This window comes from Netta rufina (genome assembly GCF_964035555.1).
Source record: "Netta rufina genome assembly, chromosome: 6".
NCBI lineage: Eukaryota > Metazoa > Chordata > Aves > Anseriformes > Anatidae > Netta > Netta rufina.
Window position 1 is genome coordinate 19,459,231 of NC_140129.1, and position 20,278 is coordinate 19,479,508.

Below are 20,278 nucleotides of genomic sequence, written 5' to 3' on the forward strand. Positions count from 1 at the left end.
ATAGCTGGTTCTGTAAAACAACAAAAAGCAATTTAGGTTATATACAGATTCCTCAATCAGACTGAGAATCATTATTTGTATGAGCACATCATTACGCTGAAAACACAACACAAGCAAGAGAAACAGCAAAACAAATATTTTTTCAATATCTTTCTCATTTTTTTCAAAAAGCTGATAAAAATTAGATAGCAAACTTTAGGGAATTTAAAACTTACTATTGGTCTCATGTTTTTGAAAAATACATTTTATTGCAGTTATGACTATATGTAATTGTAAGCTGTAACCAATGCTACTGCTGCTTTGATTTTTTTTTTTTCATTTTTATGTAGTTTGTAAAATGGGCTACTTACTTTTAGTTGGTTTTTATGCAAATAAATGTATGTGGGGAAAAATGCGAATGATGATATATGATATTTTCAGAATTTGGTAACTGCAGTCAGTTTTCAAGTCAGTCTTGTTGCCTGTGAAGGCTGTCTTGTAAATGAGACCTGTATTCTTTCATTTTCATACCACATGAACAGAAAGGCACAGAGTTCAGTTTCATGTAAAGACAAGAGAATATATAAAACTAGGATTTTCCAAGGTCTTTAGAGGAAGGTGTTCATGGTGCAACATGACACTTTCTCTGCTGCTTTTTCTTCAAAGAATCCTTCCAAATAGCTATTGAGAAGAAAGGAAAGACAAGGTCTCTTCAGTTAGTAGAGAGAATTTTCTTCTTTGACTGAAGTAGAAAAAGTAAATGGTGTTATATTGTGAAACATAACATGTACAATATATACATTTCTGTAAACTAAATGCTCTACATACTAACAGCTGAAAGTTGTAGTAAATTATTAGAAATACATAGAATATATATATAGAATATAGAATAATGGAATAAGCTTAACCAATTAGTGTGAGAATTGCTATTAAACAAGTCAGCTCTCTTTTATTAGCGGGTAATTTATCCAGTCAGCAGATAAACCATATGGACATACTGATTATGGAAGCAAACGTGTCAAGCTTTTCTAGCTCAGATGCAACACTGTGAATGTGATTGTACTGATTCCAAAGCTACCTCAAGCCAGTAAGTCTTGCTAGAATTGAAAGTAATTTATTGAGATTTTCCTGCACTGTGTTTTTGGAGCAAGGGATGGAGGTGCTGGAGAGTGGAACACAGGATCAAATTGTGTCTGTTAGGCCAGTAACTTGAACCAACACTGCTCTTGCTGGATGTGAGATAATGTTGGTATGTATTCAAGCTGGGCTTAAACCATAAAAGTAGAGGAAAGCTGTGCTGGCTCTGAATTTGATATTAAGAAGTACATCCGCACCATATTAAGAACTACACCTGCACCCAAGTTAGCCATATCCTCAGATCATCTGGGTATGACTGTATGGCATTTTCAAAAATTATCCTGATATAGTCAAATATTTCACTTATATGGAGAGAATTTGCTGATTCTTTAGACCCATCACTGTGCTTGAAAGCAAGTTTTTCCAGGTGTTTTCACATCATCTGCTTTTTAGGATTTATTTACTGACATAGACCATACATGAACACTTAAGCTTCTTGCAGTTCTCTTTACCTTCCATATGACACTTGACTCTGCGAAAGTTTAGCTTCCAACTTTTCAGTTAGGAAACTATTAATTAAATTGCATTACAGAACAAACTCTTTCTTTTGAATTGACAAACAGAAAAGGGCAAGCAATTTTTGATCCTTTAGAAACTATTTGGTAGAAGCGTTGGCTATGCTGCACTAATCAATGTCTTTGTCTATGCAATATGTGTTAATTCAAACTGTTGAAGCAGGAAGCCTTCTGTATGCTGACTTTGTCACTTTAATGTCATCTACTTTCTTATTGCTTTGGGATATTTTTCCAGGAGTTCTGGACATCCTGAAATCCCGTATGAATGACTGCTATAGATATGCAGAGAGTATGCTGCAATATGTGTATAGCAGCTCTATTGCAAGAAAAATGAATTGGACCTACTTTGTTTGAGCAAACTGGTTGCACAACATGTTTGTATTCTTTACATGTGTCAGCTGCACTGGACTACTTGTCAGCTTGCTGAATAAAAAGCAGTAATATGACTAACCCATTAATGCAAGCAGTGGTGTAATTTAAATTACCTTTTTAATCATGAAGAAATAGAAAAAAATCTTTCATACTTAAATGTTTGTATGTCTTCATAAAAGATTGCTAGGTTACTATTTTCTGAGAAATGTGTTGCTGATGATCCCTTACAATATTGCTTTAACCATGAAATATTTAAATGGTAACAGCCAAGGCAGATAAGGAAAGGCTATTTTTTTTTTCCATGCTTTATCTTTCTTGTTCTGGGTTGCTATCTGTAGCCAGAAAAGATAAGAACCATTCTGCTCTTTTGATCACAGGATGTAACTGACCAAGCTACTTAACATGAGTGAATATTTAAAGACAGACCATGAATTTAATGCTGTTGCACAAAGGAAATTTATTTTTATTGGTATTCTGCAAAGGACTTTTGACCTGAATTCAGGTTAAAGCAAACTTATATATAAAATCTGCTCAAGCTACTTGGTGTGCTCTATTCTAAAACAGGTGGTCCTTACTGTGGTTAAAAGGTGAAGTCTGTGACCATCACTGAAACTTCTCTCAAAAAATAGGTTGTCTAACTGGAAGTAAAAGGATTCTTTATAATTCTTCCCTTCAACAAAACATACATCTGGACTGTATCAATTTTAATTGGAATGTACAATTGCAAGGCTTTTCCAGCTGTTCTTCCTTGCAGAGTTACCACAAAGAAAGCTATTCTTTTGTAAACTAGCATTTCAGAGATTTCTTTTAGTCAAATACCCGTGCTAATGTGTATAGAAATACAGATCTAAAACAATGAGATTTTGAAACAATTTTACTGCCTTTGTGATTCTTCTGAGTTCTTGAATTATTTTTGAGATTATGGGAAAACATAAATGAAACTAAACATAAGGTTTTCAAAACATCCTTCAGCTCGACATCTCACTAAAAATATTATGCAGAGTATAGTGGCCTCTTCTTTCAAGACATTCTGGGTTGTAAAGGGATTGGATACCTATTAATGCAACTATATTAAACGTTACAATGATATTGGTGAATTGAAATAATAAATATCAATCTAACAAAATAGTTCCAGAAATGGAGTGTACTGTGATCTTGTCCCGTCTATTTTCTTAAACAAAATAATTATTTTGTAATATGTTTTAATGTGAGAAAGAATGTTCAGATTTCCCTTAAACATGGTAGACTTTGAAAATACTTGAAGAAGGCGAGTGACAAGAATAAGAGAAAGGAGTTGAATATATGTTGTTATAATTCTTTGCTTTTGAGTATTATTTTTCAGGAAATGCAGATCATTGCTAGTACTCACTCCTCCGCCATTTCTAAAAGAGTAATAGGATTGAAAATGCAAGGATTTGGAGATAAGAGTTATGATTTATGAAATATTATTTGTAAGCTTTAAAAGAAAACAGAAAAATCTCATAATTGCACAACTGTGGATCTGAGGATGTAAGAAAAACACTATGTTCATACCAAGTGTGCAGTAAACTAAACCTACCATTTTTCTTGGCTTTCTGTTTGCCATATGTTAGTTGCCTGTTTTCAAGGTGTCTGTTGCCTAATGCATGCAGATAATATAGAAAATGACTATAACTTTCTTTTGTTGTCATGTTGTTTGGTTATTGTTTTTACTTCTTTTCCGGTGTAAGATTCTGGTTTAAGCCACAGATTTAAATATTTGTGAGCAGCGTAAGATGGGAGCCCATTCTTATTTATTATAATAGCTTAAGAACATAAAGAGATCTCAAATGTTCTCTATAGTATTAAGTTCAAAATCATAGTTCAGCAGGAGGGAACAGAAAGGAGAACTCCACATTAAAGTTATATATATTGACAGTTCATTATTATGCCTATTATGTCGCTAATCTTGATCTTAATCAGAATCACTGATTAAATCTTTTAAAATAAGAGAAATACAAGGCAATTATTTCTAGTTTAGCTTTCTCACTTTTCCTGCTACTTGTCTTTTTGCTCTCACCTCAAAGTAATTATTGTATTTATATTTGGATCACTGTTAGTATACTTCTGTTGCAACAGACATTGTGATTTTTCATTTTGTGCTGAAAGTGAAAATACATGAAATTTTCTTTTAGCAGAAATAGTTAAAAAAAAAAAAAGCATAGAAAACATTAAATGCCTTATGTGCATTGAGGCTGAAATATATACGAATGAGGCCTTAAATGACTGAGTAGACACATTAAAACACCCTCTTAAACAACAAACCTCTGGTATACTTATGCTAGTACTTCAAACTATTGCATTTCTTTTTTTTTTTTTTGTCACTAAGAAGCATGATTGATGTTGCGTCACTTGTGAGAGGGAATGGCAAACTCTCTTTACAGTCTGATTGCACTGGAAATTTGTGAGGTTTTCACTCTGCATTTTGGGGAGCTTTTAGTAAAAATAAATGATAGATATCGCATCAAAGCCCACATGGTTTCGTGAGCTCATCTCCACCATGAGGGGGGCCAAAAATGTTTGTTCAAAGATACAAACTCTAGCAGTATCCTCTGTGGATTTAGATGTGTAATGCTCTGTTCAGTTGTGTTGGTGTTCTGTTACATCTCATCCTCATCAACAAAATATCTTGGTGTTTATAACTTGAAGTTGTCTTCCCCTTTCTCTGAAATTCAGTATTTTCCAGAAAAAAAACCCTTGTTTTTCTTGTATCATTTTTCTGAGCCTGCTAGGTAATGGTGTTGATGGAGGTTGAGCCAGTCATGTGTATGCTGCTTGCAGATAGCTGCTCCAGGCATCTGTAATTTGTTTAAAATGATTGGGTGGGGAAATTCTGAAGCAATCTTGAGAGAATGCATGTCGCCTTGGAGGTAATGTACTAGTGCACTAGAGTAGTAGGTTTATTGTTCCTGGGGCTGATGGTAAGTTGAGTGTGTCATCAGGATGCTGACTTGTATGCCTATCTGAGAAGAAAATGCTTTGCTATAAGCTCAGAAAGAAAGTTATCACTCAGTAGGAAGAATTCCACAGCAGAAAGGTGAGCAAAGAGTAAGAGAAGACATTAGTAAATGAGCAACGTGTATTGACAGGGACAATGAATGCATTCTGTAAAATGTCATACTAAAATGAAAGGGTTTAAAAATAATTTGCTGTTTGCCCCCTGCAGAATAGCTCTGTTGGAAATTCCTGTAGTTTATTTTAATTCAGAAGCATTACTGGGTTTTGACTGAGAGAGAATAAAAAATAAAATAAAAAAGAAATACCTTTACTGTAACACTTAAGTTTTCTTTGTTATCATTGCTTTGCTTATGCTGTGAAAAAAAATAAATTGAAAGTCAAACGTGGTCACAATTCAAAGTGGTCAAAGTGCAGATCATGACCACACTGCATTTCTGAAATCTGATTGTCCATTTGCATCTTTTCTCATCATGGAGTTGTTTGTAGTAGTGGTGGTTATTTCCTTTGAAATAAGAGAAAAGCCAACAAAATTGGATTAAAGAAGCTATTCTTGTTATATTGGAGAAAGCATTGCTAATCTTGGGTAGAGAAGTAGTACATTTTAGTGCTTACTGGAGATGTTTGAGAATCCCAGACCACTTTGGAAAAGTAGAGTTTCAGTGGTCTTAACTATGTCAGTTATTTACAACTGTTTTTATTTACAACTCATACACAGTTTTGGTCCTGCACCCCAAATGTTTCATAAACAAAGCCAACATGGCATTAAGCTTTAGATACAATAGTACATCTTAAAACACAGACTGTAACAAATGCAGTATATGTTGGTGATTGTCAGATACTGCTGATTGAAGAAAAATGAATAAGGAGTCTGAATTTTCAGAGAAGCAACAGTCTAATTTGGATACTATTTTTTAAAGCTAGCTAGCCAGTATTGGGATTCTTCAAGTACCAATACACTCAACTATTGAATGTAAATTTATTATTTCATTTACCAGTATTATTTTTATGTGCTGAAAAATATCAACCTATCATGTTTTGATGACTAGTTATAAGTTTCTTTAGGAAGGAAAATCAATACTGTGGGAAAATAATCCTCAGTGGTTTAAGTCATACACATTTAAATGCTTGAGTGAGAGTAAGGAAAATTCCAGTGGCTTCAGTCTCCTTAAAACTTATTGGAAGATTTGTCTATATGAACATGTATGAATAATTTCATATAAGAAAAAGGTGAAACTTTTTTTAAACCTTCCTCTGCCATTGTGAAATAATTGTTGGAAACAATTGAAATACAATTTAAAGTTTTTGGCTGCTTCAGTGAGTTTTTTCCTAAGTTTGCGTTAGAAGAATTCAGGATTTTAAAAGCAGTCAGTGTTACAGATGTTTAATCACTAGCTGATGCCCTGGTTGTACCTAGTAGCCAAGCCAATAGATGCAATTAAGCAGGCCGGTTTTCTGTTCCATTCACAGTTCAGTGCCATTTTGCAAGTTCAACAGAGGGCTGCATTGATCTGTTTGTAGTACATGCAGACTCAAGGTAGTTTGGTCAGAATCCACAGTGAATCAGTAGGAGGTGGGGAATTTAAATTTACCTCTCCTGGCTCCTTGATCTCTAGCAGTGGTGAATAAACCTATTACAGACAAAACTTTCAGAGGAAGTGTAGCAAAATAAAGCAGTTTAGTGCCATGTATTTGACGTTCCGTCTCATTTTCCTAGCTCTCACTTTGTGTATTAGTGAGTAGATATGAATGAACAGTTGCAAGTGGTCAAGGTTTTTAAGGTTCCTGCTTATCTGAACACCTCATTTAGCCTACCTTGCATTGGAAACTATGGTTTAAGTAGCAGTTCTTTGTTGTCTGTGTTCAACCTGTAAGGGCTAAAATACAGTTAAGTCACTCACTAGTCATAGTCTTTAAATATGCATAGCTCTTTAAATATGCAATCTCAAACTATCTGTGGAGCAAGTGATCTAGCCAAAGATCCTACTGTGTGTGTTCCTGTTCTGAAACATACTTGTTCTGAATATTTCCCTTACTTTCTTCACTGAAAATATAAAACCATATAGTGATTTACCCACTGCTAGAATAGCTATAGAATTGAAAGGATGAATTGAGTAGTCTCTTAGCATAGAGATTCACTTGAAATAAACACATGCATTTGAAATAAATAGTTCTTAATGGCAAATAATATCAAAGTTCTTCTGATTACATTCTGTCGTCTTTTAAAAGAACTGTTTAATAGTTCCGTGGCATGCCTTTAATGCAGCTGATACTCATGCCACTCCAGTGTTGAGCAAATTATCTAAACATATTACAAAAGAGGTGTGTTTTCAGCTAAATTAATATTTATTTTGTTTTAAATTTGAGCTGTATGCCATATTTTATTTTGGTTGTTAACAGGTTCAAGATTAGCTGATGAATGCTAAAATCAGTTCAGGTACTTTTGAGGTAGATTTCAAAAAGGGTTCACAATGCATTCATAGATGTCCAGTTAAACTATTTATTTGGTCAGATAATCTGCACAAAAAACAGGCTTGTATTGCAGAGTGGTAATGCTATATATGATAAAGCAAGCCTTTTTTCTCAGATGAGGCTTTTGATTGAATTCAGATACGGTAGGCGCTGGTATTGCAGTTGTACAGTATGCATATGGAGAATTCCATATTCTGAAATGACAGGATTTTTTTCTTCATTTAAAAGAGGACATCTCTGTCTTCACTTACCTTACAACATTTTAATAACTGAGACTACAAATTATGTTTTATAGGATTCGATTTTTGTGCTAAGGCCTTATCAAAAGCTTTTAATAAGGTGCTTTCTGCTGAGTTAATGATATGTTTTAGATGGCATTTCTTATACCTATCTTCAATAGACATATTCAGACAGTGTGATTGTAATAATCAAGTTTCAATCAAACCATACTTACTATGACAAATATTGCATGAGATTGTAATGCAGGTATTTGTGCTCTTGATAAAGGGCTTAATTTGACTCCTGGCAGAGATGGAGAACCACTATTGATTTTTGTATCAGAATGCAAAATAGCTCTTATTTGTCATGTACAAGGGAAATTGCTTCTTAATTAAAACTAAATAAAACACTCCAAGGTTTTATGGAGTAATACAGAAAGTATCACATTGCGTAGCAAATGTGTTCTTTCAAAAGTCTGTAAAGGCTCTGTTAGCGATTCTTAACAAACTAAAGCATTTCTTAAACAGCTGCTTAAAACTTAATTTGTTTGTATCCTTCCTAGAATGTTTGTAGATTTACTATACCCCAAAGCTTACTTCTTGTTTTTTCCCTCCCACAAAGCAAATGTCAAAGAAATATTTGAACAAAGTACTATACATCTTCAAATCCCCTTCAACTGGGACTGTGAATTCATTCGACTGCATTTTGGACATAACAGGAAGAAGCATCTTAACTATTCAGAGTTCACTCAGTTCTTGCAGGTCAGTTATTAACCTTCTTTTAAAGCACAATTGAAATTCATTTTCATCTCTAATAATACATTTATACCATTATAAATTTTTAGCTTATTCTGGTAATGATTGTCATTATCTGATACTAATCCTAACAGTTACAATGAACTATTATTTCTCTATACCAGTTCTGTAAGCAGTATTTACTCATTGTACTTTAACTTGAATATCATCCTATAAATACATGGAATTAAATATACTTTTTAGGAAATTGACCGTTTCATTGATTGTTAAACTGGATTGAGCAGTCTACTTTTTCTGTCATAGGAATATAATAGCAAAACTAACTTCAACCAGAGAAAGATTACATTCTTGTTATAATTGTTCTGTTAACCATGTAGTCTTCCAGGTAAAGTTATTAGATTGTTGAACATTTCTTTTAGTTCTGTAAATATCATCCTAATACTTACCCTTTTTTTTCCCTCTCACTATCCTGCATGCTACTACACGTATATTGGGAGTTTAGTCTTAAATGCAGCCAACTTTGCAGGAGGCAAATCTGATTTTCTGAGATGTTGCTGAAGCACCATCTATGGATAAGGCATTAAAAGATCTCACTCTTAGAACTGGACTTTGTTCTAAGCCGCAAAGTTACAGGAAAAACACATTATGAATTAATCATTATACTAGAAGGAAGTAAAGGAAGACATCAATTATAGAGGAAGGTGGAAGAGTAAAGTAGGAGAAATGTACGTTATAATTCAAGAGAAGGAAGTTCACAAAATTGTAGGTAATCACACTGAATTCTGTAAGTTAAGATGCAGTGATCGCCTGATGATGTTACTTCTAGTTTTCTCTCTGGTAGACCTGAGGAAAAATAGATGATGTACTTCCAGAGCTGACCCTTTACAAAATAACTTCAACATACTGTCTTAAAAGTAGGGAGTGATAGATGTGCTCTGGTTTACACTGCAATTATTGTCCAGAATTAAAGTAGATCTAGAGTTGATTCTAGAGAATTGTGACTTGATAGAATCTGAAATCTATATTGTAAATTGAGATGCTGGAGTTAGGCATAGTCTTCTAAGGGCGTAGCGTAAGTTGGTGTTACTTTAAAGGAATAAACTGTGTCCTGCCTTTGATGCTACATATTTTAAGTGATCCCAGACACAAACGGGACACAAGTGCACAAACAACAACAAAACCAAAACCAAACAGATTTCTAGTAAGAAGCATCTTTTTGCTGTTGAACCCAGATCAAAATGATAAATATCTGATTTTATGTTTGTTTTACCAAAAAGATGTCTTGTAAGATACAATAACCTTGCTCTCACCGTATAGTAAAAAAAAAAAAAAAAAAAAAAGACTCTTAGTACATACACATAGTATGGACTGCAGTATTTAAAAGATGTACATGCGTTTGATATTCCTGTCCCTCCCTTTAGATTCCTCTTCATAGTCTTGTCTTATGGGGCTTGGGGTTTAGGGTGCAGAAAGCCTGCTGTGATCTGATTGAGAAAACCTTAATCTTGAGGTTACAAGACTTGAGAAATTACTGTAAAGGTGATATAGGCTCAGTAGTTTGCCCTCTTACTGGCTGTCACAACATGGTTATTATTTTAGCTGCTTCTAAAGGTCTAAATGACAGCTGAATGTGCTTTATTGTTTGCTTGAATAGACGGAAACAAGTTTTTCTGGACATAGAATTTACAACCATCATTATTATATTAAGGTTAGGTTACTGCATTGTGCTTTATATGAAGATTTTTTTACAGATTGTATAGGAGTGTTAAATTGCCTGAAATGAGTGACCATTTCTGACAATGTGGGAGGTATCTGTTGGGCAATCTGAAACTATATTATATATCTTCACTGTCCTCCTGTTCATTTTCAAATACTTTTTGGTTATTTAATTTGTAATACCCCAATCATATTTAATATTGGACATGAAAGAGATCAGTTCCCTTTGAGTCTTTAAGATCAGTATTAGAAGTTTCTCTACCAGGTACGTATTTAATAAAGGAATATGTAGCAGCCAGGACATGGGTATGTGAAAGTTACTTCTCAAATCATTTAGTGTTAAGTGCAAATTTCTTTACAGTTGAATAGGGGCTTTTCTATGACAGAGGAAAGAATCTGTGCATGGAATGAATCATTGTGCAGACTTCTTATTTTATTTGGGCTGGATTGTAAGTTTAAACTGCAGTCTTTTTGTGGTATATATGCACAAATATATTCAGGCATGCTGTAAGAATACAAAACGAGCAACAGTTGTGTGAACAGTGAGTTACAGAATTTGCTAATATGCTATTTCTAAATACTGATTCTAGGAGCTGCAGTCAGAACATGCAAGACAAGCCTTTGCAATGAAGGACAAAAATAAAAGTGGTATGATTACTGGGCTGGACTTCAATGAAATCATGGTTACCCTTCGCTCACATATGCTAACTCCATTTGTGGAAGAAAATTTAGTTTCAGTAAGTCTGAAGAAAAGTGCCTTGAGTTCAGGGTTTAATAGCTGAAATGTCTTAAAATGTTACTGATTCTCTCCCACTTTGTCTCTTCCTACTTGCTTATTGCTTCCTCAGTGCTAGAGATTATTCCCTTCATAACAGAGCGGGCAGAGCATGGAAGTACTCCTTGGATGCAGTATCGGAAAAGTTTGGCAGTGTAGTTCACACGCTTAAAGTGCTATTGGAAGCAGTTTGAGTTAGTCTACTATGCTTTCCCCTAAAGCAGGGCGAACTATACTTTGCACGGAAAGAATATTAATTTGGGGCAAAAGCCTGACTGATATGACATACCATCTCTCTGTAGGATTTATATTATGTACTAACTGTAGGCTTTGAAATAAATGGTTGTTGCTGTACCTGATACGAGAAGCCAGTCACTGCCTTTATCTAAAGCAGTGGTTACATGCATATCTCTATTAGAAAAATAGTCAGTTACCCATTTAGAGTGTGTATCAGATGTATTGAATAATAGTACAAGGAAGATGTGGACCTTATAGAACAAGTTCAGAGAAGGGACACAAAAATGATCAGAGGACTGGAACACTTCTGTGTAAAGATGCTGGGAGAGTTTCTTGCCTATAGAAGGGAAGTCTGAGGAGACCTCTTTGTGACCTTTCAATATATAAAGAGTGCTTATAAGGAATACAGTGAAAAACTTTTTACCAGGGCCTGTATTAACAGGACGAAAAGAAATGTTTTTAAACTGAATTTTTTAAACCATGAGGGTGGTCAAACCGTGAAACAGGTTGCCCAGGGAAGCTGTGGATGCCACATCACTGAAATTGTTCAAAGTCAGATTGGACAGGGCTTTGAGCAACCTGATTTAGTAGAAGATATCCCTGATCGTGCTAGGGGAGTTGACCTTTGAAGGCCATCTAGTCCCTTTCTAACCCAAACCATTCTATAATTCTATATGAGTATTTCCTGATCATTTCATAATATTCAGTTTGTACAAAGAAAAAAAAAAAGCATCCTGTCTAATAATTTCCCCCTTATATTTCTATTAAAAATAGCTTAAAATTACTTTTGTCCATAGGTTCATGCCCGGTGCACCCTGCCAATACATGGAATTACAGGAATAGAAAGATATCTTTAATACTGTCCTTATTTGCCCAAATGGATGTTTCTGTAATTTGTAATAAGATGTTGTTAAAAGCCTTAAGGTACTTAACCACATTCATTTAACTTTTAAAGGTAGCTGGTGGAACTGTTTCACATCAGGTCAGCTTCTCCTACTTCAATGCATTTAATGCCCTTTTGAATAACATGGATCTCGTTAGGAAGATATACAGCAATATAGCAGGTATAAGAAAAGATGTTGAAGTCACAAAAGGTAAAGTATATTTCCTGCACTTTATTAATTTCTTAGTTGTCTCCGATCTGTAATCCAGTAGTGCATATATGGTAAGGCAAGTCAGGGACTGCGTAGACTTAGCACTTAGCACAAGGTTAGCACTATTGTATAGGTGTTTAAAGGGTGATTTTCATCCTGCCAGGTTAGGAAGGATTTTCAACCAGATCATTAAGGGAGAAGAACTGGGACTCTGGCAGAAACCTTGTTGGCCTTACTAGTTTGAATGGATATCTGCAAGACAATATATTATTGAGGATTTTACCACCCCATGAAAGATATGCATGGTTTCTTAGAGATGAGGTACCTAGGAAATAAGATAGAATGGATTAAGATTGAAAATCCATTATCAGTAATCTCCATATTGTTTAGCTCTAGTTACTTTATCTGTGATTAAATCTTTTTTAGAAAAATGGTTATAGTAAATAATTCCTTAGTGTTTATGGACCTGAGTGGTTTTACATGAAGTTTATGTCTATATTTAGGACATAGTTAATACCTGTACATACAAAAGGTGGCCATGTGTCAGTCTTGATGCAGGCATGAGTGGATTGATTTTGTAGTGATTTTATGACAGATTTTGTCATTGATTTTATTACATGTATGGATGGGACCAACCAAATCTGAGTGTGATAAAAAGCATGCCAAGTTCCTTCTTTGCTTGGCTTAAGTTCATATGGTCTGCATACCTTTCATCCCTAAAGAAAAGCATAAAATCCCTGTCCTCATACTCCAAATTTTGCTAACAAATTACCTAGCTTATTTATTTATTTATTTTTGATTCAGATGCATAAATATATCTTGGCTGGATTTGTGTTTTTGAAAATTGCTACTGTGTTTCCAGTGCTAAAACTTGTTTATTGTAGCTTGGCAATTATGTCATGAACATGTCATGTAATTTGGCTAGATAAACATCTAAATTTGGTATCATTGAGAGCTAGCAGTTAAAAGAAACGTGGATGTGATGGCAATAAATGAGTCAGTTGCCCTTAAAGCTGTGAATATCACTATTCTGTTCTGTTTTGCAGAACTTCAGAAAAAAGAATCACAAATAGTGTGTGTGGTGTTATTAACCTTACTAGAATGAGGATTTTTGTTGACTTTGATGATGAATTCTTGCCATGAATCAGAGTTGTGCAGTCAGATTTCCTCTATGTCTCTAGAGGCCTGATTCAAGATAGATATCCTCCTGAAAATATTTTTTCCATTTGCATTATGGATTTTGCTCCTTGGTGATAGGTCTCTCCCTTTCTCTCTCTCTTTTTTTTTTTTTCTTTTTTTTTTTTTTTTTAAATGTTAATGAAGTTATTTGTGAAAGTTGTGTATAAAGAAGAAATTTGACAAATAACACAATTGCTTTGTCTTTCCCTTTTAAATCCAGAGGAATTTACCCACTCTGCAATCCGATTTGGACAAGTTACACCACTGGAAATAGATATTCTCTACCAACTTACAGATTTATACAGTGTTACTGGGTAACTTATAATAATTAATTTTACCATTTAATAATCATATTGCTGTTCTCTATGCAAAAAAACCCTACTCATTTTCATCTTAATTTAAAAAAATTGAGTGTTTTGTTGTATTTCTTTACAATAATTTATTTAATGTAAAATGAGTTTGGTGTATGCATGGATTTTCTAATTGAATTGTGTACATCAAGCATAGTTATTAATTTTCATATTATAGGTATACATTTAAAATAGCAAAACAAATTACTGTAATCCCCAAAGGCTATAATACACTGGTATTTTTAACTTTATTGATGTTTCAGGAAGGTGTTTGCATGTGGACTCTTGGATAGGAATACCTACCTATTGTTTAATTGTGATTGGCAAAATTGTTTAATTTGTGAATTATATCCTTTATTACCCTTTATTACTAGTAATCAAGGACTCCTGAATAATCCGAGGTCCCTTTATGTCCACTTAACAGCTCTAAGAAGAGAATGCCCTTCAAACTCCCAAGAATTCTTTATGGCAGTGTAGCAGAATTCTTAGATATGTGTTCAAATATGACAAGTGTTTTTTTTTTTTTAAACTCAGGATGTATTCTGTGAGGTGTGGCCAGGAATACTGTATTGAATATGTTTGTTATTTTATCTAACAGTAATTTACTTTCCTCTGTCTTGTGTTAAGGCGCTTAACTTTGGCAGATATTGAGAGAATAGCACCGCTGGCTGAAGGTGCGTTACCTTACAACTTGGCAGAACTACAGAAGCAGGTAGGTAGAAGTGACATATATATACAAATAAAATTGCTGAAAATAAGTGCATGTTTATGTACATGCATATGAAAAGTTTAAAAAAACAATACCAAAAACAATGTACTTGAACAGGTACCAAAGATGTGGAATGTGCTATGTGTATTGCTATAGGGATAGAATTAGGACACAATATTGAGTGTGTTTCTAAACAAGATACTAGGTGTCATATTGAATGGTGGCCTGTTCAGATAAAAGAATGTATAGAAACTTGGATTCACTTCACTTCACAATCTAACATTGTAATTATACAATTAATTAAAAATAGTAAAATATATGAGTATTAAATGCAAAGCTTATAAATGTCGTCTTTTTTTGAAAAATGTGATGAAACAATTGGCTTAACCATTTATTTAAACAGATCATTGAATTTTACTCTACTTCCTGGCTCTCTGAGCTAGACAGTGGAAGGGGAATTCAGCTTTATTGAGATTGATGAAAAGGGTAGAATTAGAAGATGGAAAATAACAGTAGTAGAAAGTTAACCCGCTGTTTTACCAGACCTTTACAGTTATCGCTCTATTTTAATACACGCATGTATAGTACAGCATAAGAGTCCTAGACTGTCCATTAGGATTTTTAATATAAATTGTTTCACACTTCTATGGTTATTTGTACAACTGTAAAAACTAAAGAATTAGGACCAAACATTGTGCAGGTCTTTAGCTTATTGTTTAGACTTTCCATTATAGTTACTGGGTACCATACTGCCCACTATCAGGAGTATTGTTAGCAAGTTTACATGATAAGGATGTCTAGATTTGGAGGCTGTATCTTCTGTATGTTTTTGGTTCAATATGTAATTGAGAAGTTGTCTTTTGCAAGCAGGTATGTCTAATGCTAGTTAAGCTGTGATTTAAATTTTACCTTAACCTTCTTCTAAGGTTGAATCCAAGTACTACTGATACCAAAACTAGCAACTTGATGGGAAGTCTCTTATGCTGTGCATAGAAATACTCCGTTCTGTTCTTTTTTATTTTGGGTATATGCTAGGGGATTCCTTCTTCCGAAGCATTTTGTAGGTGATTGTTCTCAGTAGGGTTACTCAGAGGGGGAATTAACTCAAGTGTTAATAATATAAAGCTAATTATGCAGTCAAGAAGATCCTTGAAACAGGTACACAGCAGATTCAGAAAGGAAGACATACGTACATGTTGAGTTACATGGTTACATAATTATTCAATACAAAGATCATTTACACATTGGTATTTATTATGCAAAACAACAAAAAAGGTAGGATATGATCTTAGAAGTTTCTGATGCACTATCATTTGTTTATTTTTACTGTTAGAACTTCATAAGGAAGTACAATTCCACATAGAGCTGTACATTCCCAAGTAAGCTTTACAAGAGAATACAATAATGTCCAGTGTTCATCTGAACCAGGGCATTTTGCTCCAAGGATGTCTCCATATCCTTTTTCTCTCCGTAATATATGAAGAAGGGTAGGATATCTAATTCTTAACATCTTGTATGAGTGAATGTCATAATTCTGACTAAACACATATTTGTGTACTCAGGAGAGAAATATAGTTTTTCATTGTGAAGGTTTTTCCTACAGTGTCTGAACAACTCCAGTTCTCTCAGTCAGTGTTAGAAGTTTGTGGTGCCCATGAAGACACCCAAGGGCTCTGATTCCCAAGTAGGCGAAGCCTGGTGGAGGCTGAATTCTGCTCACAGCTTCCTTGATTGATACACGGACAGTTGAGCTTCTAATGAATCAACTGCTGTACTGCCACATCCAGCAGCTCAGCCTGTATGGTGAACTGAAGCTGGTGATGACGTGCATTATAATACTGCTCCTAAATTGCAGTGATTCAGCAACTGATTCCCAAGTAGCTCAGTCATCTGGGTTGTTGGGGCAGGAGGGCAGACAGCTGCCAGTAGTGACCTGGCAAATCCAAGCTACACCATCTCCCAAAAGGTGAAATTCAGATCCCCTACCCTGTACAGATAGTACTGCAGTAAGGTGTTCTGAGTTAAAGCAGGCAGCACAGTGCGGTGACAAAACCACCTATGCCTTGTTCACCATGTGAGAGTCCTGTATTTGCCAGCGGATGAGGGTCCCAGGACTCCATCTGAGAATAAAAGCTTGTATATACAAAGCCTGTCCTTTTTCAGCTCACTTTGTGTACATACTACAACAAGGTTCCTCTAAGTAGGAACCTTTCTATCCACTAGAAAATCTAGGATACATCTCAATGACAGGAAAATCTTGAATTAATTCAACTGCTATGGTGAAAACATTCTTCTACATAAAGTATAGGTAGTATGTGGGACTTGGGATTTATTCTGTTTACTCTTGTGACAGCTTGGTCATCCAGTTGTCTTTCAAACAAACTGATCTGAAACACAGTGTCTGATCTGTTCTTAATGTTACCGTTCTGTTGTCCTTAAGGAATTAGACATATCTGAGGCAATGAAATACATGTATGTGTCCCAACCCTACTTAGCGGTAATGGTCTTCCTATGGATTCCTAAAGACAAGAATGATGGAATTAATTGATGCAGAGATGTGTATACAATGTTTGTCCAGACTAAGGAGAAGTATTTTTGATGAAGTTTCATAACTGCATTCTTAACTGGCAGCTTTAGTTTTAATCGGTGCTTTTGTGGCATTCACCTTCCTGAGTAGATTATTAGGAAATAAAATACTTGTCTCGTTGTATTTTACACATCAGAATTACCTGTGTAGCTCGACAGTGTTATGAAATAAGCTCGCTGAAAAAAGTGTCACTCCTCACTAGAACATATTCTTCTTATGCTCTTGGAGTAATACATTATGCTTTCATCCTGCTCTATGTTCTGTGTTAACAGCGCACAGCAAAAGGAAAGTTCTTTCATTTTCTTCATTTTATAAGGAGCTGTGTTTTACTGGGCCTTATCCTAAGTTAATCTTTTATTACCTGATGTTGTGGTTTAACCTGGCAGGCAACTAAGCACCATGAAGCCATTCGCTCACTCCTCTTCCCCATAGTGGGATACGGGAGAGAATCAGGGGGAAAAAAAAAAAAAAAAAAAAAAAAAGGTAAAACTTGTGTGTTGAGATAAAGACAATTTAATAGGACAGAAAATGTGTCCAGCCAGGGCTCAAGCAGGGCACCACAAGAAGCTGAAAAGTCCTTGGCTCTGTGTGAGCACTGCTCTGCAACAACTAAAACATTGGTGTGTTATCAACATTGTTCTCATACAAAATCCAAAACACAGCACCATACCAGCTACCAGGAAGGAAGTTAACTCTATCCCAGCCGAAACCAGGGTATTTAATTTAACTGTATTGATACAATGAAAGATACCCATTTGTGAAAGAGAGAATATCATTCCAGTGAGGTTCAGCTGTCACTAGAAAATGAAAACAAGTCTCTAATCACTTCTATATGGTTTTAAGATCCCTTCTAAAAGGAAAATTAGATTTTTACATGAACTCACTCCATCTTTGTAGATTTGGTGGAAATGGAAATTAGTTTGCTTTCAACCATGTTTACTTTATTGTCAGTTTTTTTCATTGTGTAAGATTTTCTTAAAGCCTGGCAGCTGAATATCCTATGGGGATGACAGCTACAGTAATTTTCTGTTTATAAATATTCATGATTTGAAAGCTATAGCATTAATTACATTCATTTGCATATCCATCTGAACACACAAGTAAACTGCAAACTTTGTGAACGCTTATCTAATAATATAAAAGTGACATTTCCTTCACAAAGAATTTGATTTTTAACATCCAGTGATGTATTCATTAAGATTTATGTCTGAATGTAGTGACTGGATTTTGATGAGAACTCTGGAGCTTCGTAGAAAAAGAATAACCTTAAAACAGCTAAAAGGAAGCAGGTGTGCTAATGTACCAGAAGATTTTTGTGGAATGAAGAACCAGTCCTGTTTCATTTCTAAGTCTTTTAGGGGTATTATTATTGCACGAATCTTTCAATTACATGAATCAAAAGATACCCCTGTATTTTGGAATTTATTTTTGTGACTATTTTGTTGTGATTTTTTTTTTAAATCAGGAAAATTTAGTGTTTTGGATAGTAAATTTTTCAGATCTGTTGTTTTTCTTTGCATTTCATTTGATTCATGCTTTTTATTTTTTTAATAAACTGTTCCACATGTACAATTTATAATTTTGGTGCTATCCAGATTTTTTCTGTTTTCTCTGTTAATCTATATTGTTGGGGAGGAAAATGTCTTGTCGAAGAAAATGGTAAACGCTGTATCTTTTTCTTCTGTGGAAAAACTATATATTTTTCACTAGTAAGGAATGCATCTTAATCTTACAGGCCTTTGTCCTACATTGTGTACACACAGTGTAACATTATACAATAAAGGCACATTTTCGCACATCCAGTGTAATACCAGCACAAACAGGGTTGCTGACACTGCAGTACGTGCTGTCTTTCTGTGGATGTTCCACTTTTCAGAGCCTCAGTAAGCTGAACATAAATGAGTTAAGAAGCCTTGGTGAATTAGCTGTGAAATATTTGTGTGAAATAATCTTTGTGGAGAATTCAAAACATGCATCGGGGCAAAGCTCTCTGTAGCTTCTGAGGTCCATATCAATCCCAGCTGTGCTGTCTGAAATGCATCTGCAAATGATACAGGTTGCTATTAAGGACAAAAAGGTGGTTGTGTTTGGGAGGTGGACTTTTTGTTTGCTTTAATATGGGTTTTAACTTTTAGTATTTTGGCTAGTTATATAACTGAGAGAAGTTGTACTACATAGTATAAATTCTTCTCTAATGCCCTTATGTATGCTCAGAAGAAAACTTGGCTCATTTTGTGTACTTTACTGTGCAAGTTACATCTTGTTTATCAGCTATTATATCTAATAAACATCTAATAATATGATTGTGAATCTCTATAAATATTTTCTGTAGAGATTTGTATTTATTTTAAACCCTAACATATTTATAATAGTGTATGTGATTGAAGTGAGTGAGGTCATCATTATGTCTGTAAGTCATCAACTGTTTGAAAAAGTCTTGCGGACAATGCTTTGGGGAATAATTGACTTTTTTTTTTTTTTTTGCTTGTTTTGAAGGTATTAAATGTCATGTTTATGTTATGTGGCAATGTATATGTGATCTTAAAATATTTTACCATGATGATGGATGGCGCCTGTGAGATACTGCATTCTTTTTGAGATACTGAGTTTTATTTGAGACAAAGGGGGTTTCCAGGCCTTGCAAATTAAAAAGCAACAGAATAAAAAGTAGCAAACTTGATTTCTATATCTATCTACTTTGTCTTGACCACAGTTTGTTGTTGTTGTTGTTATTTTACCAGGAATGTGTAAGGAAGAACATGTTATGAAAGGCGTGTTTGAAAAATATGCTTTACTCATTAGGGATCATGGAAGTTAGATGAGAATGACTTTTTGTCTCCTTAACATAAAGCTACGAATTTTTATCACATTCTTTCCTTAACTTCACAAAAGCCAATTCATAGGCATCTTTATTTTCCCATGCAGGTTTTGAAGCATAATTTTTTCTTTTCTTTTCTTTACATAGCAATCTTATGGAGAGTTAGGCAGGCCTATCTGGCTCCAGGTAGCTGAGTCAGCTTACAGGTTCACTTTGGGCTCAATTGCTGGAGGTGAGTAATTTGTCTGGTTCCTATTTTCAAACCTGGGTTAGTAGTCTGTCATGCCAGACTACATGGGATCATCTCAAGTGCATTTCTTGGTTATATACATGAAGAATTGGAGGGCGGAACTACTTCTGGTTATGCCATTCCTTTATTGCTTCTGTTCTA

At 34.6% G+C, this 20,278-nt stretch overlaps 1 protein-coding gene across 1 annotated transcript in view; it reads left to right on the forward strand.

Moving 5' to 3' along the window:
* SLC25A12 (solute carrier family 25 member 12) overlaps positions 1–20,278 on the forward strand; it is a 50,506-nt gene that overhangs the window by 12,269 nt on the left and 17,959 nt on the right. The window contains exons 5-10 of the mRNA XM_084289026.1: positions 8,289–8,428; positions 10,729–10,875; positions 12,106–12,244; positions 13,644–13,737; positions 14,401–14,485; positions 20,035–20,119. Of these exons, the coding sequence (XP_084145152.1) occupies positions 8,289–8,428; positions 10,729–10,875; positions 12,106–12,244; positions 13,644–13,737; positions 14,401–14,485; positions 20,035–20,119 (690 nt within the window). The remainder of the gene's footprint in view (positions 1–8,288; positions 8,429–10,728; positions 10,876–12,105; positions 12,245–13,643; positions 13,738–14,400; positions 14,486–20,034; positions 20,120–20,278) is intronic.